Source organism: Schistocerca gregaria, chromosome 2 (genome assembly GCF_023897955.1).
Source record: "Schistocerca gregaria isolate iqSchGreg1 chromosome 2, iqSchGreg1.2, whole genome shotgun sequence".
NCBI classification, from domain to species: domain Eukaryota; kingdom Metazoa; phylum Arthropoda; class Insecta; order Orthoptera; family Acrididae; genus Schistocerca; species Schistocerca gregaria.
In genome coordinates, this window is record NC_064921.1 from 1017952138 (window position 1) to 1017977486 (window position 25349).

The following is a 25349-nucleotide window of genomic DNA, read 5'->3' on the forward strand; positions in this document are numbered from 1 at the left end:
AAAAATTACCATGTAGTCTGATGGTCCAAAGTTTTTACAAGAGTTTTCAATTGGTTTTGTTACTTCCGAAAGAGAGCTCCTGGTTTCACGAAACCCATGACATTGTAGCTTGGTAAAAGGCTTGACACTCTTTCTGCAATTTGACGACTGTGACTGTCGGCGAGTATAAGAGCCTGTCGATCTTTTTTGCACAGTCTCAGCTGGTCTATATTGTTTTGTTCTGCAATGTTTATCATAGCGGTACCCAAAATGCATGTTTCTGTATATTTTTTATTGTTTGAAACAGATGGGCATTTTTGGGTGATGCTATTTATTGACATAACGTTATCTGGACAGTTTTTACTACACAATACTGACTGTTCTTTACTGCTTGAATAAAGTGAACCTTTTATGTTATAATATTTGTGGTCTTAGCTTCGGAAATGACGTTTTGTGCAAGACTTATTCTCAGGTTAGATTTTGAACTCTTTTTCCCTATGTGGACTCTGTTCTTCTGATCATTGGTTACATTGCAGTTGGCAGGTTGCTTAAGGTTATGGTCTTCACATGTCCCATGGATTACTTGTTTCTCTCGCAATTCTTGCAATTGACTTCTTAAGGCGGTGACTAACTTTTGTAGTTTGTTGATTTCACTGCTTTTTACCTTTAACATGCGGTGATAATTGACACATTGGTCACAAGGATGAATAACTCGCGTGTTTGCATCTGTGACTGTTTTGCTTCTCGATTTTAACCTAGTTACGATTTTGTTGGCATTTTTAACTTTCAAGTAACAACGGTGGCACATTCCAGGATTTTCTAAACTAACTTTTACACATTCATCACATGGAACATTTTTGTTATCAGCATAATTTACAGAGTGAAAATTTCGCGAACCTTTTATTTCCACCATTGCACTAAAGTAGAATTTCACAAAAAATTTTTCATAATATTAAGTGTATATCGAGCACCTGCAGGTAACTTTAATCTGTTCATAAACCACCTTGAAGCTGTATTGGCCCATTTAACAACCAAAAACAAAGAAATAGTGGTTCCTGGTTATTTCACTGTGGATTTCCTTAAAGACTCTCCCAACAAGAAATTATTGAGTTAGTAACACTATCATTCAACTTAATTCCCACTGTAAAGTTCCCCACTAGGGTAGCCAATTGCTGACAAGCAGCCACTGATAATATCTTTATAGAAAAGACCAAAGAACAGAATCATACTACAAAATCAATAGTCAGTGGCCTCTCAGACCATGACATGCAGTTCTGTTGTTGATGCTATAGCACATTGCAAGAAATACTGCAAAATATTAAAGATTGTGATATGGACATCAAAGCAAATACATTACAAGGAAAAGATAGTCATATCCGAAACAAAATAAAGACAATGTGGGATATAGTGAAGGAGGAGACTGGTAGAACCAGACATGAAGAGGGACAAATAGCATTAAGAGTAAGTGATACGTCAGTGACAGATGTGTGTAGTGTTGCAGAACTTTTTAACAAACATTTTATAACTGTTACTGAAAAGATGGGGTTGTCAGGTTCTGTAGATGCTGCTATGGAATACCTCAGACCAGACATTTCATGTAACTTCCATAATATGAATTTGACCCTCACTACCCCAGCAGAAATAATGTCCATCATAAAATCTTTAAAATCAGAAACATCCAATGGGCATGATGAAATATCAACAAAGTTAATTAAAGAATGTGATTCAGAGTTATGTAACATATTAAGCTATCTGTGTAATCAGTCGTTTATCAGTGGAATATTTCCTGAATGGTTGAAACATGCTGAAGTTAAACCACTGTTTAAGAAGGGAGATAAATAATATCAAATTTCCGTCCAATTTCACTTTTGCCAGCATTCTCAAAAATTTTAGAAAAAGTAATGTACAACCGGCTATATAACCATCTTATCTCAAATAACATACTGTCAAAGTCACAGTTCGGATTTCTAAAGGGTTCTAATATTGAGTGGGCTATCTATACTTACAGTGAAAATGTGCTTAATTCATTAGAGAAAAAACTGCAGGCAACTTGTAGGTAGCAGTCGTGTGGGTGCTTCTGCAATTTCCTTGGTCTTAGGGGTTTTCTTTTTTGATTTCTCTCACTGCTCTTTGGATTTTCCTGATTGGATGGACTTTACTTGCTCAGTCTCTGGGGCCGAGGATGAGCATGAAGCCCTATGACCAGCTGCTTTTGGGTTCTTCAGCCTCTGGCAGGTGTCATCTTTCCCACTACCAGAAACCTAGGAAGGGAGTGACCCAAGGGACCCATTTCTAGTGAGAGAGGTTGAAGAAGATTTACGCTTCCTCAGCTTAGAAGTGGGGCAGATGTCCCCGATGGTTGGGGGTGGGGGTGGGGTGGGGGGGGGGGGGTGTTGCTCCCAAAGTAGGTGGTGCAGAAGCAACAGGGAGGGAAATGCCCCCCACCAGGTGTAGTCTTCTAGCTCTGAGAGGTGACGGGTTGGTGGAACTGATGGTGCCAGAACTGTTGTAGTGGTGGTGTAAGATGACATCATATGCAGGCTTTCAAATTTTCTCTTAGGCCTACTGTAGGTCAGTTGGTCCAGGATCCTGAAGGATCCTGTAGTCTGGTGTGCAAGGCCAATGGCGCTCTCCACAGTAGACACTGATGGAAGGCGGGGCACGTGGAAGATTGGGATCTGTTATGCATCCACAACCTCGGCATGTGACACTGGAAGTACAGCGAGAAGACATATGGCAGAACTTCCAGCACTTAAAGTACTGCACTGGAGGAGGGATATAGGGCTTTACAGTGCAGTGGTACACCATCACTTTGACCTTCTCATGCAATGTATCATCCTCAAAGGCCGAGAAGAAGGCACTGGTGGCAACCTGATTATAACCTCAGTCATGCCAGACAAAATGTACACCTCACCACTCTAAAGTGGCATGCAGCTCATCGTCAACTGCAAAAGAATGTCCTTGTGTGAAATATGATACCCTGGACCATATTTAAGCTCTTATGGGGTGTGATGGTTACAGAAACATCCCCCAGCTTGTCAGACGTGACTGGGCAGAGGATGCTGTTTTGATCAAGACTGACCCAGATCTCATTTTGGACAAGCCCTCCACCTACCAAAACTTGTCCTCTAATTGTTCAACAATAAACGGAGGCTTCATCATCATGAATCACGAAAGACTGCCCATCAGCTCTCGAACATACAAGGTATCAGGCCGAATAAGACCTGCTGCCATCCTTAGCCTGACGTTCCTCCCATGGTGTTGCCAGGATGGGAACGATTTGGGGTAGTACTTCTGTGCATTGGATTGAGCTCGTGATCGCTTAGAGACTGCTGGCATTTCACCACCAGCAAGAGATGATGGATTACGCTTCATCACATGTCATCTGTCCTGATGCCATCCACTCTGACCAGGGGCCCTCCCCACGGGTGCCACCCAGCAGTAGCTAAAGCCACCTGGGAGAATGGCCATTGCCAGGTGTTCCGATGCCCCAGGGGGATGCCCCTTGGCATACATGGGGAGCTAACGGTGCAGGCGTCAGCAGAGTGATCTCTTTGTGGTCAGGGGGCTACAACCAACAGGGTACATGGCTTCCCCACCACAACAGACTGGCTACCGTACTGCATATCAGGTGCAAAGAAGCCCATGGTCATCGTCGATGCAGAAAGTGACACTGAATATGCCTGCACCCAGGAAGGTGTTCTCAACCAAGAGATGGAGAATGGGTGGGACTGCAATGCAAAGATGAGAAAGTGGGCTAAAGATCTCAATGCACAATGGACACAATGCACCATGTAAGGTGCCCTTCCCCAATTGGCTCACACTTCAGGAAAAGTTTGAAGAATGGAGGTCAAACCATACAGGGGACCATCACATGAAGGCCGAAATGAGTGAAACTCCTTTTAGTCACCTCTTACAACAGGCAGAAATACCGTGGGACTATTCTAAACCCCAGACCCGCAGGGGGACTGTAGGTATTCCTTTCACCTTCAGGATCACCTGGCCCTCCAGAGTCATCTGCACTTCCAGGATCACTGATGTTGCATGTTTATCATCTAAGATCATACTAAGCAGTGAGGCAGCAGATTAGGACTTCACTCAAATGTCTTTCAGTGCTAAAGCATTTTACATGACAAATGTGACCATCTTGTGTCTTAAAATATTTCAGGAGTTCATTCTTTCATCTCAGAGTTAGATACCAGATGATTAGTTTCTTTTGCAGTCATTACTTAGTTTTGAACTGGGATGACACTTCTGTATGAGACTCAAACACTGGCGATAACACAGTGCCCACTGTGACTGTAAAAATGTGCATCTCCATGTGTATGCTGTCTGTTCCACATTATTCTGAATAAATGTGTATTGACAAAATCTGTTCTTGTTCCTTGATGTAGTGCACATTGTTTTATTCCATATTACACCTTAAGGACACAAGAATCTTGCCAAAATATAAAATTCCTATTAATTAAATTTTCTGTACAATGCATGTCTTAAGAAAAATATTCACATCATCCAGTATACAAGGGAACACCAGGGAAATACAAATTTGATAATGTGACAGTGCACAGCTAACACATAGAGTAAATCATAAGTTGCAATTGGTCATAGTGTGCAAAAAATGTAAAAGTAACACTGCTTTAGCCTACATTAAGTCAGAGAGCATCAAAATTTTAAATTTAGTTTATGAAATAACAGAATGTAATGAGAAACTTACTCTGCTCTCCTTAAATTTGCCATACTAAGCAATAATTTCATTATTTCATAAATAATAAATTATATACAAAATGAATTCATGTGAAAACTTGTGCAGAACTGTGAAAACTTATGCATAACTGTGAACATTTAATCTCAGCATGAGAACAATTTGAGTAAGTTTGGCAGTGGTTATACTAATATAGTGCTAATCTGCTGCTAATCTAATCACTAATGTCATGGTCAGAAGACTTTGTGAAGATAGTATGTACATGAGGCAGTTAGCCATTTGTGTACCAGTGACACTTCATTACAAGAGGAAGCATTTTCGTTGAGTATGCTGAAATGAACACACATCAATGAAGCCAGTTCATTATGTAGATGTGTTGTCAGTGAACATGGGAAGCTATGTCGGATATGTTTTTATTTATCAAAAAACCAAAAGCAATTATCATCTATCTAAACACTACAATGCCTATGAGTCAAATGACATCTTGGGGTAAGTCAAAATCTACTGCAATTGCTTGAGCCTATAGCAATGACATTTGTGCTGTGTAATTAATTATGTCAACCTGCTAGTGTTAAGGTGTTGACTTTGTCCTACAAGGGAAGAATGTTCTTCCACACAAGGCCAACCACACACTATTGTCCTAACCTGGTGGTAGTACACCATCTGGCATAGCCATGGTCTACCTAACTGGGAAGTGCAGCCACAGTGGTATGGCTCCATGCAACTGCTCAACTGTAAAAAGTCACATGACTATTATGTGTTACTTCTACAGCCAACTTTAACACTGTAGCTGAAACCCTAGTGTCAGATATGTATGTCGCTGTGATTAATCCCTTGTTTACCTTATTCAGCTGCTGCTGCTACTACATTTATATATTGTTTTACATTGACTCAAGGTACACTTTTGATTGTGATTGTGCAAGTCACTGCAAATACTGATTTCATTTTCTCTTCCTCCTGAACAGTGCCCACTTCTTTGGCATCTAAGCTGTCCTATGACAACTTACAGTAAATAGATTCAATTGTCTTCTTATCAGCAACTCTACTCAGTGCCGGGACATCCCAACTACATTATGACATCCTATCCATTACTACAGGCTTCATCCTCTCCATATCCACAAGTTGCTTGTACTGCAGTAGCAGTGCTACATTTTTGTACTGGTTTCAGAAGTGGTGCTGTCCTACAATTAAATGTGTTGTTCACCCCTAGAACTACATGCTCATCTTTTACACCAAGCAATTCAGTGGTCATGTCAGATGCCTTAGATCATGTATGAACAAATGAAAAATATTAGTAGCATGCTCTATTACTAATAGTGTGTTTAGCTTATTCTTTCCAAACTGAATGTGTTACTGAGAGTTTCAAAATCATTTTCATTTCATTTTCACTTTGTAGTTGGGAGAAGAATGATTGCATTTGAGGTAAGATGTGCTTATGTTGTTGATATTTTAATAAAATCATTCACTTCAAAATTCTGGTGATGGCTCTGTGTAGTAATAATTTATGATTTTCACTTATTACAGTGTTGAATACTAGAGTTGAGTGCAGATATGGAACATATTCTGTGTCATAGTTATTCATAGTGAATGTTTTCCTATTTCCTGCATAAACATAACAATAATGCAAATTTCAAATGGTTAAATGGATCCAAGCACTGTGGGACTTAACATCTGAGGTCATCAGTCCCCTAGACTTAGAACTACTTAAACCTAACTAAACTAAGGACACCACGCACACCCATGCCCGAGGCAGGATTCCAACATGCAACCATAGCAGCCACATGGTTCCAAACTAAAGCACCTAGAACTGCTCGGCCACTGTGGCTGGCAAAGTAAATTTAATCAAAAGTAAAGTTTGCTTGAGAAAGTTATAAAATTACAGAGAAGATACAATGACTAGCTGATACTTGTACAGAGCAGCACAATTTCATTACTGCCAATTGGCACATAATCCTAGCTTGCTCCCCAGCCTATCCTGTTTTTTCATCTGTGGAAAGAACTCATTGTTCTGGAAGTCATGATTAGTGTTTACACTTTTAAATACACAGGAATTCTGCCTCCTGAAATTAAGTACTGATCAGACAATCTGTGCCTTCTCAATTTTGCAAGAAAAGTTAATTTAAAATACAAAGCAACAATTATCTACTGACATATTTACCATGTGAGGAAACTCTCCAACAGTAGCTTTCTTACCTCCAACAATGAACTGATAAATTAATGGAAAACGAATTTTAGCTGCCTCGTCCAAAGGCCTTTTATACTCATCACATTCTGAAAAGGAGGATGTAGAAATGTGTTATGCATACACAATATCAATGAAAATGTGATAATAAATTTAAACAATGGAAAATTCAGGATGGAATGTAAAATATTATGAAAAGAATAGTTGCTAATGACTATATAGCAGAGATACTGTCAGAGATAGGCACAACAAAACGACTGTCAGAAAGTGAACTTTTAGCCAGCTAGGCCTTTGACAATACGCACACATGGACCTACTCATACAAATGCAACTCATGTGTGAATGTGTTGTGTTTGCATTTGTGTGTGTGTGTGTGTGTGTGTGTGTGTGTGTGTGTGTTCTATTTTTGACAAAGGCCTTGTTGGGCATCTCCACTGTGTGGTGAGAAGCAAATACCCTTTTCATAATATTGATAATAAATTTGGATGATACACAAGTTGACTAAAATCCAAGTAAGGCAGTAAAGTTAGGTTTTGGTTTATCTTGGATTATAATGAAGTGCACCAAAATAGAATGCTGACATCTTAAGTGTGCAAGATAACAGTGCAGACAGAGTGGCAGAGTATCAGGTGGCTAGTCTTGTTATTTAATGGAGAAGTGTGGGGCTCTCCTACCTGTTCTTACAGCACTTCATACATCAACATTTTTTATTTTATTTTGTCTTCTTTTGTTAAGAACAAATGTACAATTGTCACATAAAATAGCCAATTTTTTATTCAAGCTTTATTTAATTGAAATTTATTATTCACTGGAGAGATTTCAGACTACTGATGATAGTGACACATTCACTTATTATGAACATATTTTCTTTGGATCATTTACTATACATGTAAATGACGTGGAGAACAAATTTTCAAAACTTCTGCAGTTCCAATCTTAAATAATGATCATTTTCAAAATTCAGTACCACAGTTTCTTAGGCCTGATTTTTCTGACTCCAAAAATTTCCATTTCTAAACTTGTTAGTTTTTTATTACTCAATATGGAAAATTGGAATTTCTAGGCATTTTTGTTGCCTCTGGGAATCCTCACATATACAGAAGTCAGAAATCATTCTTGTTAAGTAGTACATATTAGAAACAAATAAACACACACACACACACACACACACACACACACACACACACACACACACACACACACACACACACACACAAATAAAATTATTCAAATGGGATGGGAATTGGTAGATGTGTGTAAATGTACAAACAAATGATTACAATTCAGAAGTATTGGATGATTTATCAAAGTAAAAGAGCTTCACAATTTGAGCAACTCAATAGTGCATTGGTCCACCTCTGGCCCTTATGCAAGCAGTAATTCAGCTTGTCATTGGTTGACAGATTATTGGATGTCCTCCTGAAGGATATTGCGCCTAATTCCGTTCAAATGGTGCATTAGATCATCAAAATCTTGAGACGGTTGGAGGGCCCTATCCATAATGCTCCAACATTCTCAGCTGGATAGAGAGATCTGGCAACCTTGTTGACCAAGGTGGGGTTTGGCAAGCAATAAGGAAAGCAGTAGAAACTGTCACCATGTGTAGGCAGGCATGACCTCACTGGAATGTGAGCCTAAGATGGCTTGCCATGAAGGTCGACAAAACAGGTCATGGAATGTTATTGCAGTACCACTGTGCTGTAGGTGACGAAGTAGTTCTGCTATTAAAGAAAGATGCTTCCAAAAGATGGCAGCTCGTACAGAAGTTTTAGTAAGTGGTTCTGTGCAAAACACCTATATTGCAAATATAAAGTGCATTGTTTGTAGTGAAAGACTTTAAAATGGTATTAGACTATGTTCAATGTGCCAAAAATGGATTCATTCAAAGTGTATCTCACATTTCGACAAAGGAAACACGAAATGCGCCTGTGGTCTAACTAACTGCTGTTTGCGAATGGTGTATTTACAAAAATATGGTAGTGTACACAAAGGAAACATAGTTTCTACATTATAACAAGACTTATTGTGTGCAAAACAATATATAAGTAATCTGGGGACAGAAATAAATGAACTCAAACATGAACAAAAAGTGGAAAGTGAGCCCTTTATTAGACCTACAAAAAGATGGCATGTGAAACAAAATGAAGATACAGTCAACCAGGGAAATAAGAAAAAAGATTTCACATCTCCAAGAAGTACCTGGAAGAAGCAAGAAAATATTAAACATTTGCGAAATCTTGCACCAATGGAGAAAAATAAGAAAGTTGATGTTAACATATTTTTAACTAGCGATGGAGAAGGCTTAGCAGGTATTATGGCCACTATGCAAAATAAACTAAAAGTAACTGGTTTTACCTGTCCGGGTGCCCCTCTAAATGAAGTTCTAAAAGACTGTGAATCAACAGTGATATATGGTTCCAAATGTGTTATTATTGGAGGAGCAAATGATGTTTATAAGAACAAAAGTGTAAATGTGACCAGGGCTCCAAGAAAATCGTTAGAAAGCGTATACATTCTGATGTATACATCATAAGCATTCCACATGGACATGATGTGATAGAAGCTTCATGTGTAAACAGAGAAATTGTCAACACAAACAGAAAATTCAGGAAGGTATGTAGCTTTTTCTCTAATGTTACATTTACTGAAGCAACAAGATCAGTGAGAGAACATTTCACAAAGCATGGCCTGCACAGAAACAACTATGGTAAACAAGTACTGTGCAAAGAAATATTATAAAAAATTAGCAGGACACAAGAACAGGTACACTGAACCATACGACTGTCAATGAGTGAAGTAATAGAAGATACAATACAGTATCCAGTACCAGACTCAAAACAACCACAAGATGAAAGAACAGAAGAGGAAACTACACTCTACCCTGAAAAGGAGGGAAAAGCAGTGTCACCATCAGAAGAAAAAGAAGCTGTGACAGACATCCCACAAGCGAGATACGGGAGAGGAGAGAGAACAAAGAAGCAAAAGCATCTCAAGGACCATGGTTTTTTGTACCAGCAGGTAAAAAGAAAGGTGCCATAGAAAATCAAAAGATCAACGTAAATATTAATGATATAAGAATCTTGCAGCAGAATGTACAGTATGCATCCAGTAAATTAGAACAGATAGAAGTACTAGTAGCTGTGGAGTTACCACATACATTTATTATGTCAGAACATGGGCTGAAAGGAAATGAAATAAATGTTTACAACATACAGGAATATAATAGAGTTGCAAATTTCTGTAGATCTGAACACAAGGGTGGAGGGGTTGCAGTCTATGTACACAGTAAAATAGAGGGTACTATTCCATGGTCAGTAGACAACTGTACAGAAATGCTGTCTGAAGCTGCAGCAATACAGACAACTTATTATGGGGAGAAATGTGTGATCATAGGTATCTACAGATCACCAAACAGACAGATAAATGGATTTCTAAAAGAGTTAGAAGTACTGTTGGATAAGGCTAGCAGGAAATTCTCCTATGTAATTGTAGCTGGTGACCTAAATATTAACACACTCAAAGACACCTGTTATACAAGGAGTTTTCAAGATCTGATTGAAACTTATGGACTTTATTTAGCAGTAGACAGTCCCACAATACGCTGCAAAAATACCAAAACATTAATAGATCACATGATCACTAATGTGCAACAGAGCACGCAGACAGTACAGGTCATAAACACAACTATTGGAGACCACTATGGGGCAGTTGTTGAATTAGTAGGCAACATAGGGAAGCCAGAAAAAAATATTTAAAGAGTTTAGACAGACAAAGCAAACAAACATAGATAGGCTACAATGGCTCTTGGAAAGCGAAGACTTTAGTGAAGTATACTTAACAGAAAATGTAGATAAAGGATGGGAATCATTCTGCAAAACATTAGGCCATTACATAGATGTGGCATATTCATGGTACATAGAGAAATAAATAAGAAGAAAAATAAAAAATGGGTCACAGTAGAGGTAAAAAGGGAGAGGGAAGAGGTGAAAAGCATGTATGAAAAGTGTCAGTTAAGGCCAACCCAAGAATACAGGGATGCATATAGGGAAAAGAAGAAAATATACACCAAACTTATAAAACACTAAATCAACATATTATGAAAACAAGATAGCAACGTCAACAAATATCACAAAGACCATATGGTCTCTCATAAATGAAAAGAGGATAGGTGCAGGTGTGGAAAACACGGATAACATAACACTTGAGGTAAATGGTGGAGGGGGGGGGGGGGGGGACTGAAGGATGCACAAAATGTCAGCAATACATTTGTAAAGGTCTATGTCTGCTTCTGTCTGTGTATGTGCAGATGGCTAAGTGTGTGTGTGCGAGTGTATACCTGTCCTTTTCCCCCCCTAAGGTAAGTCTTTCCACTCCCGGGATTGGAATGACTCCTTACCCTCTCCCTTAAAACCCACATCCTTTCGTCTTCCCCTCTCCTTCCCTCTTTCCTAAAGAAGAAACCGTTGGTTGCGAAAGATTGAATTTTGTGTGTATGTTTGTGTTTGTTTGTGTGTTTATCAACCTGCCAGCACTTTTGTTTGGTAAGTCACATCATCTTTGTTTTTATATATATATATATATATATATATATATATATATATATATATATATATATATATATATATATATGAACAAAGATACCATGACTTACCAAGCGGGAAAGCGCTGGTAGATAGGCACAATAAAAAAAAACACACAAACACACACACAAAATTTCGAGCTTTTGCAACTGGCGGTTGCTTCGTCAGGAAAGAGAGAAGGAAAGATGGAAGGTAGTGAGTTTTAAGGGAGAGGGTAAGGAGTCATTCCAATCCCGGGAGTGGAAAGACTTACCTTAGGGGGAGGAAAGGATAGGTATATACTCGCACGCACACACACACATATCCATCCATACATATACAGAAACATCCAATATATATATATATATATATATATATATATAAAATAGAAAGAAACTTCCACATGGGAAAAATATATTAAAAACAAAGATTCCAAGACTTACCAAGCGGGAAAGTGCCGGCAGACAGGCACATGAACAAAACACACAAACACACACACACAGAATTACTAGCTTTCGCAACCGATGGTTGCTTCTTCAGGAAGGAGAGGGAAAGACGAAACGATGTGGGTTTTAAGGGAGAGAGTAAGGAGTCATTCCAATCCCGGGAGTGGAAAGACTTACCTTAGGGGGAAAAAAGGACAGGTGTACCCTCGCACACACACACATATCCATCCGCACATACACAGACACAAGCAGACATTTGTAAAGGCAAAAAAAAAAAAAAAAGAAGGAAAAAAAAAGTCTGCTTGTGTCTGTGTATGTGCGGATGGATATGTGCGTGTGTGTGTGTGTGCGAGTGTACACCTGTTCAACCATTGCACCAACAACCTGAAAACAGCTTTTACATCCCGCAACTACCCTCCCAACCTGGTACAGAAGCAAACAACCAGAGTCACTTCCTCATCCCCTCAAACCCAGAACCTCTCACAGAAGAACCCCAAAAGTGTCCCACTTGTGACAGGATACTTCCCGGGACTGCATCAGACTCTGAATGTGGCTCTCCAGCAGGGATACAACTTCCTAAAATCCTGCCCCGAAATGAGATCCATCCTTCATGAATTCCTCACCACTCCACCAAGAGTGTCTTTCCGCCATCCACCTAACCTTCGTAACCTATTGGTTCATCCCTACGAAATCTCAAACCACCTTCCCTACCCTCTGGCTCCTACCCTTGTAACTGCCCCTGGTGTAAAATCTGTCCTATGCACCCTACCACCACCACCTATTCCAGTCCTGTAACCCAGAGGGTGTACACGATCAAAGGCAGAGCCACGTGTGAAAGCACCCACGTGATTTACCAACTGACCTGCCTACACTGTGACGCTTTCTATGTGGGAATGACCAGCAACAAACTGTCCATTCGCATGAATGGACACAGGCACACAGTGTTTGTTGGTAAAGAGGATCACCGTGTGGCTAAACATGCCTTGGTGCATGGCCAGCACATCTTGGCACAGTGTTACACCGTCCGGGTTATCTGGATACTTCCCACCAACACCAATCTATCCGAACTCCGGAGATGGGAACTTGCCCTTCAGTATATCCTCTCTTCTCAATATCCGCCAGGCCTCAACCTCCGCTAATTTCAAGTTGCCGCCGCTCATACCTCACCTGTCTTTCAACAACTTCTTTGCCTCTGTACTTTCATCTCGACTGACATCTCTGCCCGAACTCTTTGCCTTTACAAATGTCTGCTTGTGTCTGTGTATGTGCAGATGGATGGATCAGTCAGCTTTCAGATCATGGATAGCCTGGGCTTCAGCTGTGGTGATGTTGGGAGTAGGATTAAGGTTTTTCAAGAAAGATTGAGAGGCAAGGCTGGAAGTGAGAAATTTCTAGAAGGTTTGGAGAGGGTGATTTTGAGGAAGAGGAGGTGGGTCCCGCTGTGATGGAGGACGGAACTGTTCCAGGCAGGGTTCAATTTGGATAGTGTCTTGGGTAGTTGGATCATTAGGAGTGGGATCAGGATTATTTTTCTTCGTGGCAGTAAATCTTTGACAAGGGCAGTTTGGTTGAACCTGGGAGTGGGGCTGAAGGTGAGGCCTTTGGATAGGACAGGGGTTTCGGATTGGGAGAGAGGTTTGGAGGAAAGGTTAACTACTGAATTGGGGTGTTGTGGTTCCAGATTGCATAGACTACAATTTTAGGGGTGTGGGGGGTGTGGAGCTGGATGTGGGAGATTGAGTTGATGGGAGAGACTGGGTCTGTGTGCAATGAGAGGAGGTTGAGGTTTGTTGGAAAGGTTGTGGAGGGTGAGTGAGTTGCCTTTCCGGAGGTGGGAAACCAGGAGATTGGATAGTTTTTTTAGGTGGAGGGTGGCAGCTGTTCTAATTTGCGATTGGCCTGTAGGAGGATGCTATGAACAGCCGGTGTGGATGTGGGAGAGGAAAGATTGAGGACTTTGATTTGGGATAGGAGTTGACAGGTGTGTTCATTGGCCGAGTCGATGTATAGGTGAAGGATTAGGCGGGTGAGGGCTATGGATTGTGCAAATTGGAACTGGTATAAGGGCTGATGGAAAGAAGGATTGCAGCCAGAGATGGGAACTTTAAGTGTGAGGCCTTTGGGGGTAATGCCAATGTCAGACAAGCCTGAGTAAATAAAATATGGGAGCGTAATCTGCCTAGGGTGAAGGCATGTTTGTGGAGGGAATGTAAATAAAATTTAATGGGGTCGTTGTAGGGATGTTGTGAGGTTGACATGGTATTAGAAGGTGGAAAGGGTAATATGAGGTTAAAGTGAAAATAAATAGAAATATATATAGGGAGAGATAAAGGTGTGAAAAAAGTCGAAAAAGTGTTGGTTTGAGATTTGAAATCTAATAATAAAATATGATTTTTTATCTTACACATAGCTATTAACAGGCCTGATATACAAAGACACAGTTCACACTCACTGTGAGAGCAATATGCACCTAATATGTTATGTGGTTGGGACTGACAATGAGCTGGTACTCAATCTATGTCTAGTGAACTTCCAAATCCATTCATTAAGTCACTGCTGTTGTTGCTTTCAGTTTGAAGACTGGTTTGATGCAGTTCTGCTCATTGTGCAAGCCTCTTCATCCCAGAATAACTACTGCAGCTTACATTCTTCTGCATCTGCTTTCTGTATTCATCTCTTAGTCTCTCTTTCTGATTATCTGGTTGTGCCACAACTTTCATTTCATGCCAGTTCTAGTCAGTACCTCTTCATTGGTTACATGACCTACCCATATATTCATCATGATTTTTCTCTAGCACCTCTATTTGCTTCTTGTCCAAAATGTTTATTGTCCACATTTCACTTCCATTCAAGGCTCATTCCAGACAAATATGATCATAACAGACTTCTGAAAACTTCGATCTATATTCAGTATTAAATATTTCTTCTTCAGAAACACTTTTCTTTTGCCATTACTGGATTAAAATTTAGATCCTCTCTACTTTGGCCAACAATGGTTATTTTGCTGCCAAAATAAAATAAAAAAACTATTTTCAATGTTTTGTTTCATAATCTAATTCCTTCAGTATTACCTAATTTCATTTGACAAAATTCAATTTGCCTTGCTTTGGTTTTGTTAATGTTCACCTTATAATATCTTTTCAAAACATCACCTATTCTGTTAGACTACTGTTCCCAGCTTTTCTGATTCTGATTTTGTACAAAATCAGAATGTAATCTGTAAAACTTCAAGTGATTATTTCCTCTTCTGAACTTCAGTTCCTGCTCCAAAATTTCCTTTGATTTGATTTACTGCTTGGTCAATGTACAGACTGAATAACGCTGGGGATAGGCTGAGACTCAGGCTCCCTCTCTTCCAACCAGAGCATCCCTTTCATGCTCCCTTGACTCTTATAGCTGCCATCACATGTCTGTACAAGTTATAAATAGGCTTTTACTTCCTGCATTTCACTGCTGACACCTCCAGACTTTCAAATGTATACTCCAGTCAACACTGTCAAAAGCTTTCTTCCACTTTAAAAAATCTTCTAACATAAGGTGTAGTGCCAGTGTTGCCTCAAATGTCCATACATTTCTCCCAAATCTGAACTGATCTCCCCCAAGATGGGCTTCTTCAAGTTTCTCTATTCTTATGTAAGTAATTGATGTTAGTATTTTGCAACCATTACTCAATAAAATGATAGTTCTGTTAGATTCACAAGTGTCAGCACCTGGTTTTTTTGTAATTTGACTTATTACCTTAGAAGAAAGATTAAGGAAAGGCAAACCTACGTTTCTAGCATTTGTAGACTTAGAGAAAGCTTTTGACAATGTTGACTGGAATACTCTCTTTCAAATTCTAAAGGTGGCAGGGGTAAAATACAGGGAGCGAAAGGCTATTTACAATTTGTACAGAAACCAGATGGCAGTTATAATGGTCGAGGGGCACGAAAGGGAAGCAGTGGTTGGGAAGGGAGTGAGACAGGGTTGTAGCCTCTCCCCAATGTTATTCAATCTGTATATTGAGCAAGCAGTAAAGGAAACAAAAGAAAAAATCAGAGTAGGTATTAAAATCCATGGAGAAGAAATAAAAACTTTGCAGTTCGCCGATGACATTGTATTTCTGTCAGAGACAGCAAAGGACTTGGAAGAGCAGCTGAACGGAATGGACAGTGTCTTGAAAGGAGGATATAAGATGAACATCAACAAAAGCAAAATGAGGATAATGGAATGTAGTCGAATTAAGTCGGGTGATGCTGAGGGAATTAGATTAGGAAATGAGAAACTTACAGTAGTAAAGGACTTTTGGTATTTGGGGAGCAAAATAACTGATGATGGTCGAAGTAGAGAGGATATAAAATGTAGACTGGCAATGGCAAAGAAAGCGTTTCTGAAGAAGAGAAATTTGTTAACATCGAGTATAGATTTAAGTGTCAGGAAGTCTTTTCTCAAAGTATTTGTATGGAGTGTAGCCATGTATGGAAGTGAAAGATTGATGATAAATAGTTTGGACAAGAAGAGAATAGATACTTTCGAAATGTGGTGCTACAGAAGAATGGTGAAGATCAGATTAGTAGATCACATAACTAATGAGGAAGTATTGAATAGGATTGGGGAGAAGAGAAGTTTGTGGTACAACTTGACCAGAAGAAGGGATCGGTTGGCAGGACATGTTCTGAGGCATCAAGGTATCACCAATTTAGTATTGGAGGGCAGCGTGGAGGGTAAAAATCGTAGAGGGAGACCAAGAGATGACTACAATAAGCAGATTCAGAAGGACGTAGGTTGCAGTAGGTACTGGGAGATGAAGAAGCTTGCACAGGATAGAGTAGCATGGAGAGCTGCATCAAACCAGTCTCAGGACTGAAGACCACAACAACAACAACCTTCTTCTTGAAACCCCAGGGTATTTTGCCTGCCTCATTCATCTTGCACTCCTAGTGGAATAGTTTTACCCTGGCTGGTTTCGACAAGGATATCAGTAGCATCATATCTCCTATCTGATCATCTACAGCCTCTTCTCTTCCTTTTCCCTTGCCTTCAAGTTCACTGCTGTTATCCAATTCCTCCACATACTCCTTCCAACATTCAGCTCTCCCTTCATTGCTTAGTGCTAGTTGTCAATCTGAGCTCTTTATGTTCATATAGTTGCTCTTTTTTTCCTCCAAATGTTTAATTTCCTATAAGCACTATCTATCTTTTCCCTAATTACCTATGCTTCTATATCAACAACATTATGAAAAGGAGACAATTCTGGCACATGTCTTTGCAACAAGTCACTTCAGCGTATCACCATCAGAGTACAAAGTGCCTGCCACAGCTTCTCAGCACAGTGCACCAGCTTCACATGTGCAGTTGATGGCAGCAGCCCAAGTCCACCATTCTAAGCTTGAGGTGAGCTGTGATTTTGTCAGTCTGACACTTTTTTGTTGTTGTATTGTTGTGTGTATAAGTACTTGCAGAATTAGTTACCAACAACTGCAAGTTAAGAAACTTGGTGAACACCTAGTTTAACTAATTAGAAGGTACTTTAATTATTAATGTAGCCCTATGTGTACTAGAAAAATGTTAAGAAACTCACAGGAAACCCTTAAAGCTGAATTGAACTCTAATGTATATACAGCTGTTAAAGTACATGAGAATGATTAAAGCATAATTGAATTTAGGTACTGGAAAAAAAAGAACTAGATGAAACTACTGAAGCACAAGGCATAAGTAGTAAGAAATTCAAAGATAACCTTGAAGAAAATTAGAAGAGCTCTATCCAAAATTGAAAACTACCATTATTACTCAAAGTAATGCTACTTTTAAGAAGTTATAAGAAAGTAACAATCAGTTAGAGGCTACCACTACTGAGTTTGCAGTCATTAAATCACAGGTAGAATCAGTTAAAGAGGGGTTAATGTACAGGACAATGAAATTACTACTGTGGGGAAGAAATTAAATGCTTTGCCTAGTGAAGTACAAATGGACATTAATGCACAGTGTGATTTAGTAAGAAATGAAGTACATTATCATTTGAAAGAAGTAAATAATGAAGTACAAATCTTAGACAACCAAATTTCAGGTACACAGGAGTGGTTTGAAATGTTAGAGTAGGGGAAACTATTGAAAGATATTTTGAGTCCTCAACAAACCTTGATTAGTCTGGAATAGAGACGACAAGAGTTTCTTTGACAAGTACATGATTTAGCTGTATCTATTAGTACTATAATCATTTCTTTGGGAGATATGGTAGACCACAGACAAGAAATGCAGAAATTGTGAGATTCTTTAGGAAGTGTAAAAATAGGATTTAGAACTAATGAGACTGATAATAATGTTGGTGCATCACTTGAGATTTTTTACGATATCCAAATGAGAAATGGAATACATTTTTCTGAACTTTTTCCAAAGGTTAAACTGGATGGGGAGGTGCATCCTATCCATTTTAAAGATGTTCTCTAGATCATTACTGATATGAAACTTCCTGGCAGATCAGCGCACACTTCACTGCAGAGTGAAAATCTCATTCTGGAAACATCCCCCAGGCTGTGGCTAAACCAAGTCTCCGCAGTATCCTTTCTTTCAGGAGTGTTAGTTCTGCAAGGTTCGCAGGAGAGCTTAAGTTTGGAAGGAAGGAGACGAGATAATGGCAGAAGTAAAGTTGTGAGTACCAGGCGTGAGCCGTGTTTCGGTAGCTCAGATGGTAGAGCACTTGCCCGCGAAGGGCAAAGGTCCCGAGTTCGAGTCTCGGTCAGGCACACAGTTTTAATCTGCCAGGAAGTTTCATATTAGCGCACACTCTGCTGCAGAGTGAAAATCTCATTCTGGTAACCTGAAACTCTTTGACTTATTTCAAATGTTTTGTTCCACATTCAACTGTACCTTATACACACTGATAATTACTGACTTGCATCTATAGCAGTGTTACAATTTGGAGATCCCAGTATTTCTTCGCTCATTCAGTTCTTTTTATCAAAAGATCACATAAAAATAAACTGGATTTTGAGAAACTACATACAGGAAGATGTGATTGGTGTATAGCTGTTTGTTTACAGAACAACAATGCTCAGAATTTAAGTATATCGGTAACAGACATTGGGCAAGAGTACATATCTGGGCTAGAGTACTATATTGGATTTGGGCCCCTCCCACCTTTTCCATAGAAACCTTGGCCGAAGTAACACGTTTGTTTGTAACAGTCTGAGGTCTACATTAGGTTGAAAAGCGATAATTTTGTTGATGGTTGTGGAACACAGCGAATAAGAAATAACGGTTGTGGTAACAGACAGATGTGTGACTGCCTAATATTTTGTTTGCGTCATATTTAAATGCACTTCTACATATTTAATGCATTTTTCATAATACATAACTACTAGGTCATCCCCAAAAACATTTGTTAGAAAATGAACAAGCATCTGACGTGTTTCGATGCATATTACGTACAGATATCGTACACAAACTGGAAAAATGCAATGGGGGTTTCCATTACATATCCTTTACCATACTTGACCCGTTTTTCCACATTTGCTACTGCTCGTATAACCTCAAAGACAAATTTGTGCTGCAAATGTCTGAATGGTAGTTACATTAGTAAGCTGCAGTTAATGCGTTAAAAACCATTTAGACACATTGTCCTGAATGCGTAATATGTGTTATGCTATAAATCACTCTGCGGTTCAACTAATAATTTGTAATCAGTTGGCTTCAATCAATCACGTAAGACTCTAGTCTGTAACTCTGACTGCGCTGCGGATGATTGTCACCTTAACCGAGATTATTCGCATTCGAACGTTGTTTCTACATTTAATTCTCTTAACAGAAGCTTCATTCAAACAATTTGGATTGACGACATTCCACAGCAACAGCTGAAGGCAACTCTGTATTATAGCTGTGCCCAACATGTGACGTCACATGGGTCAACAGAGCTGCTTACAGGTCTAGTCACCAGGCAGCGCTGTGACGCTTTCGGCCTTTCTGATGACGTCATGCAGGGATTCCTCGGAGCCCGCGAGACCCACATCTGTGCATGGAAATTAGAATAAGGGGAGATGGCGCTACATACTTACACTGTAGGTTGTTTTAAAGCCAGTTGGTGGGGCCTGCCGCCATCTTGGATCTCCCAAAACATTAGCAGTCGATTGTTTACAATTTCTTCATGTTCATTATTTCTGTCATGTGCACACGATATTTATTTTATGTAGTAAATGTTGCACTGTTTTAGTGAACAACATAGCATAAGAAACACAACTTCAAACATTTTCCTGGTCTTAAATGTGTATTTGATACAGTAATATGACACAAAAATATGACGCTTCTGGCTTCAGTACTGTAAGTCCTTTTTGTTTATACACTTCGAATAACCGAGAAGAGAAGTACGTGCTATGAAAAGTGTGCTTTTGCAGTCCGTTTCTATTCACTTTCATTGTGTTTGTGTCGATAATTGATAAAGCCAGAACTCCAAAAGCAATGATTGATAGTTTAGAGGCACCGATTTGTATTTGTTGCATTTTCAAGTCAAATGCAAATTTTAAATGTTCAAGTTTGCAAGAAACTTGCCTTATTTCCTTTGGTGTCACGTAGATGTATGCAGATATGATATAAACACTCCAGCTGTCATGTCAACAAAGTGAAAGATTGGTAAAATTACGAAGGAAAAGTATGGAATTTAAGATTGTCAGGGCCACTATAGTTTACATATCTGCTTTGTTTTTAAATTAAACCTACCAAATGACATTCAGTGTGGCAAATAACAGTGATTAATGTAATGATCTAATAACATGGACATAGATAGTGAACTATGCTTTAACAAATATGTAACCCTTCAAGTGCTTATAATTTGACCACTATAACAGGTCTTCCACACATTTTACTTAAGATTTAATTAACTACATGAAGTTATAGGACTTTTATATTAAATTATCGCATTTTAAAACATTAGTCCCCATTTCCAGGGTATTTCTTGCCAGGATGTTTCAGTTACTTGGGAATAACCAAACAATGAAAACCAAGTGTATTGCTCACCTCCTGAGAGCTCTTTTGTTGGATTGATACAAAATCTAAAGTCAAATCACAGAAATAAAACAGTACTGTAAAACTTTACGGTGCATCAGGATTTCAAATATATATAAGAAAATAGTGATTAAATAAGTCCACTTACGAATTAAATGTGATTTGTTTAAACATTACACTACAATCAGAACGATTAGTACACCAGTAAGCGATGCAAGCCAGCATTTTTTTTTTATCAAAACACTTCACGACTACACAGAATCAAACTACCAGAAGCGAATGTTTTGGGATAGCTAACATGGCGGACCTGCACTTGGGTCCGCTTCAAGTTTGTGACGTCATGACAACTCCTCATATTATTACCTCCATGGTACCAAAGAGGAGGCATACAGAAGTAAAGAGGTATATAGCATAAAGATAAACACAAGTATGTAGGATGAAAAGATGCTTGAATAGCTGAAGAGGAAAGGAACAGAGGAGAAGACTGAAGACTAAATGGGAGTGAGGTAGGTTAATGTAGGTTCAGTCCAGGGGGATGGTGGGACGAAAGGATGTGTCGGAGTGCAAGTTCTCATCCCCGGCAGTTCCGAGGGACTGATGTTGGGTGGGAGAAACCCAATGGCACACACGGTGTAGCAGGTTCCTAAGTCCCTAGAATTATGCTGGAGGGCATGCTCTGCTACTGGGTATTGGGCATCTCCTAGGAGAACAAAAAAGTCATTGTTTTGTGCACTTGGTACATCAGATTCAACCAGAATGCGTGGATTATTGATTCTGGAGCATTGTCACATAAAATTGTGAAGTGTGCTGATAATGTTGAACTAGTGAGCGAAGGGAAAGGTGATGTTATTATCAATTCACCATATATATCCTCAATAAAGAATGTTTGTTGTCACTGGCTTTGCAACTAATTTGTTGTCAGTTTCTTCTTTAGTTGAGAATGACATAAATGTTGTTTTTGACAAAGATGGATGTAAGATGCTCAAAAGTGGTGAGATACTTTGTTCTGGATCAGAGTCAAATGGCATTTATAAATTTAAAAAATGTTGAACCTGCATTGTTAGATGAACATGATCTAGCTGTTAACAATTTTAGTAATCTGGAAAACTTATGGCACCGTAGACGTAGTCATGTTAGAGTTGACACTGGACTTAAGCTATGTTTACAGAGTGGTGTCGTGAAGTTGAAATGTTGTGACTTTGAAAAACTCTTGACAAATGCATATCATGTGTACTAGGTAAGATGTCAAAATTCCCGTTTCCTAAGACTGGACAGCAATGACCAAGTGAGGTGGCGCAGTGGTTAACACACTGGACTCGCATTTGGGAGGATGATGGTTCAAACCCATGTCTTGCCATCCTGATTTAGGTTTCCTGTGATTTCCCTAAATTACTCCAGGCAACTGCTGGGGTGGTTCCTTTGAAAGGGCACAGCGGACTTCCTTCCCTGTCCTTCCCTAATCTAAGCTTGTGCTCCATCTCTAATGATCTTGATGTTGACAGGATGTTATACACTAATCCTCCTGGACAGCAATGTGCATCTTAGTTGCTTGGCCTTGTGCATATGGATTTATGTGGCCACATGGAGCAAATGTCACATGGTACTAGTGTATATACTAGTGGATGATTATTGCAGAAGGGCATTCTGTTACTTTCTCAAGAGTAAAGATCAAACATTTGAATTTTTCTATGAGTTTAAAATGGTTCAAATGGATCTGATCACTATGGGACTCAACATCTTAGGTCATAAGTCCCATAGAACTTAGAACTACTTAAACCTAACTAACCTAAGGACATCACACACACCCATGTCCAAGGCAGGATTCGAACCTGCGACCGTAGCAGTCCCGCGGTTCCGGGCTGCAGCGCCAGAACCGCACGGCCACCACGGCCGGCTATGAGTTTAAAACTTGGGTAAAAAATAGAATTGGTGCAAAGATAAAATCAATTATGTCTGACAATGGCAGTGAATATTTGAACTCAAATTTTAATTTATTGCTTAGAGAAAATGGAACATAGCATCAGATTAGTGTGCACTTTATCCCAGAACAGAATGGGCTTATGGAGAGGATCAACAGATCAATTTGTGAAATGGTATGGTGCATGCTATTTGAATCTGGTCTGCCTAAGCAACATTGGGCAGAGGCATGCAGTATAGCTGTTTACATAAAGAACCATGTTCCACACAGAGAACACCACAGGAATTATGGAATGGAAAAAGTATCTTGTTTGAACCATTTAAAGTTGTCAAGTTCTTCTCCATATATCAGTTGAAAACAGAAGAAAGTGAGATGCCAAAGCTAATGCACCTGTTTTTGTAGGTTATGATGAAACGACCAAAGGTTATAGACTGATGAGAGACAGAGGAAGAAAAGGAAGTCAGCAGTGCTGGAAGTGACAGGGATCAACAAGACGCACACTACATCACAGATGCTCAGTCTGTGGCAGACACAGAAGAGACTGGATAGACCCTGATGCTTCAGAAGATCAATCACTCAGCAAGGTCAGCCTGCATACCCAAACCCAAGGAGTACCCAGATCAAGTCACCTATTTTATTAGTGATTTTTCTAGTTTGGGAGAGGATCCTGTGATCTTGAAGGATGCCATGTTGAGTAATGACAAAGAACACTGGATAAAGGCCATGAAAGAGGAAATTAAATGTTTCAAGAACAAGTATTCTAGGAAACAAGTGGGTTGTTGTGACAGTGCCATGACATTTAACAGTGCCGCCATGACAGTATGTGCAAACAGCGATAGAGGTGCTCCGCAACTCTGCTGAGCGCGGGAGCACTACCTAGCTATGAAAGGTGCCGGCTGCATATCACGGCACGGCAGTCGAATATGAGATACTGAGTTGTTATCACATAACCAGCTATTGTTCTAAGAGAGAGTGTTTGAATACCCACACAATTATTGGTGATTAAAGGTTATAACACTTTTTGGTGACGAGGATGGGATATTTTCACTGCGTTGTGGATTTGCGTGTTCGTGACGGGGCAGACATGGAACAGCTTATGCAAGCGCTCATTGAACGACAAACACAGCTGACGGCTGCTATTCAGGCTCAACAAACACAGCTGACGGCTGCGATTCAGGTGTTGTCGACGTCGCTTACTCATCATGTGTTTTCCTCTTCTCCGCCTCCATTCCGTCCTTACGACGAGGCCGCTGAAGACTGGGAGGATTATGAGAAGCGTTTGCAGCAACAATTCTTGGCTTTCGGCATTGTCGACGCTCCTATGTGTAAATCGTTATTTCTATCTTGGATTTCCCCACGGATCTATCAGCTGCCATCTCAGTTAGCCCCTCTGCGGGAACCTGCCTTTCTGTCCTTCCAAGAAATGTGTGACTTATTGTCTAACTATTACCGAAAAAAGACCCATGTCGTTGCCACCAGCGTGGCATTCTACCGGTGTCGTAAACAGCCCCATCAATCTTACCGGGCTTGGGCGGCGGAACTACACGGTCTGAGTAGGAAATGTCAGTTTCTCATGGACACTCCCCCCCAGGGGGCTCGCGGTCTTTTCGTGAGTACGTGCGTGGCGAGCACGGGGCCCCGAGCTATTGCAGCCTTCCTTCTTTTTCCGGGCTGCATTTCCTTTCTCTTCCCCTCCTTTCCTGTCCTTCATCCTTCCCTCCGACCTCTCCTCTCCCTCTCTTGGTGTCCCTACTTATGGTGTCCTTCCTTATGTTGGCCCTGCTATTCTCCTGGTTCTGTTGACCTTGCAATTCGGCCTTGTTCTGTAATTCCTTCATCCTTTTGGTATTCTCTGGGGTTTGTCCTCCATCACTAAATTTTCTTCCGTAGTGTGAGCCATTTGGGGAAGAGCACCTTACCTAGTGTCTCCGGCGTGTGCCATCATCATTGATTCCATCGTTTCCTTTACGTCGTTGTTTGACGCTAGGGTCCATAGCCAGCACGGTAGCCAGCCCGTGTGGTGGGGTCGCTATGTACCCTTTTGGTTGAGCCCCCTGAAAACACAGGGATCACACGTCTGATACCTGAGCTGTGACCTCCTCATGTAAGCCTAGGAGTGATTGCTTGTCGTCCTGGAGCATCGGAACTCCCAGCAATGGCTGCCGTGCCAGACGGCCCTTGCTGTGGCTGGGTGGCGCCCATGAGGAGAGCCCCTGATCGGAGTGGGTGGTATCAGGGCGGACACTATGCTCATGAAACGCATAAGAGTCCACAACTCTGGCCGTTCTCCGGCCGTCTCTTTGACTGGAAAAGATTCTTCACGTGCTGCTTCCTCTGCCCCTTCCGCCTTCCCTTCCGTGGCTACCCCCTGGGAGGAGGGCCAGGCTCGTCGGCTGGGGGCGAAACCTTTCCCTCGCTATCTGGTTTGCGCCAGAACTGATGGGGATACTTTTACTCATACGAAACCTATGTTTTTTGTTGAACACATCGAAGACAAGTTTGGCGAGGTGGACTCTATCAGCAAGATGCGGTCTGGGTCGCTGTTGATTAAAACCGCTTCAGCTACCCAGTCTGCAGCTCTCCGTGCCTG

At 40.3% G+C, this 25349-nt stretch overlaps 1 protein-coding gene across 1 annotated transcript in view; it reads right to left on the minus strand.

Moving 5' to 3' along the window:
* The window catches only part of LOC126335511 (serine protease snake-like), a 317108-nt gene that overhangs the window by 74136 nt on the left and 217623 nt on the right, over positions 1-25349 (minus strand). The window contains exon 6 of the mRNA XM_049998866.1: positions 6840-6952. Coding sequence (XP_049854823.1) covers positions 6840-6952 — 113 coding nt within the window. The remainder of the gene's footprint in view (positions 1-6839; positions 6953-25349) is intronic.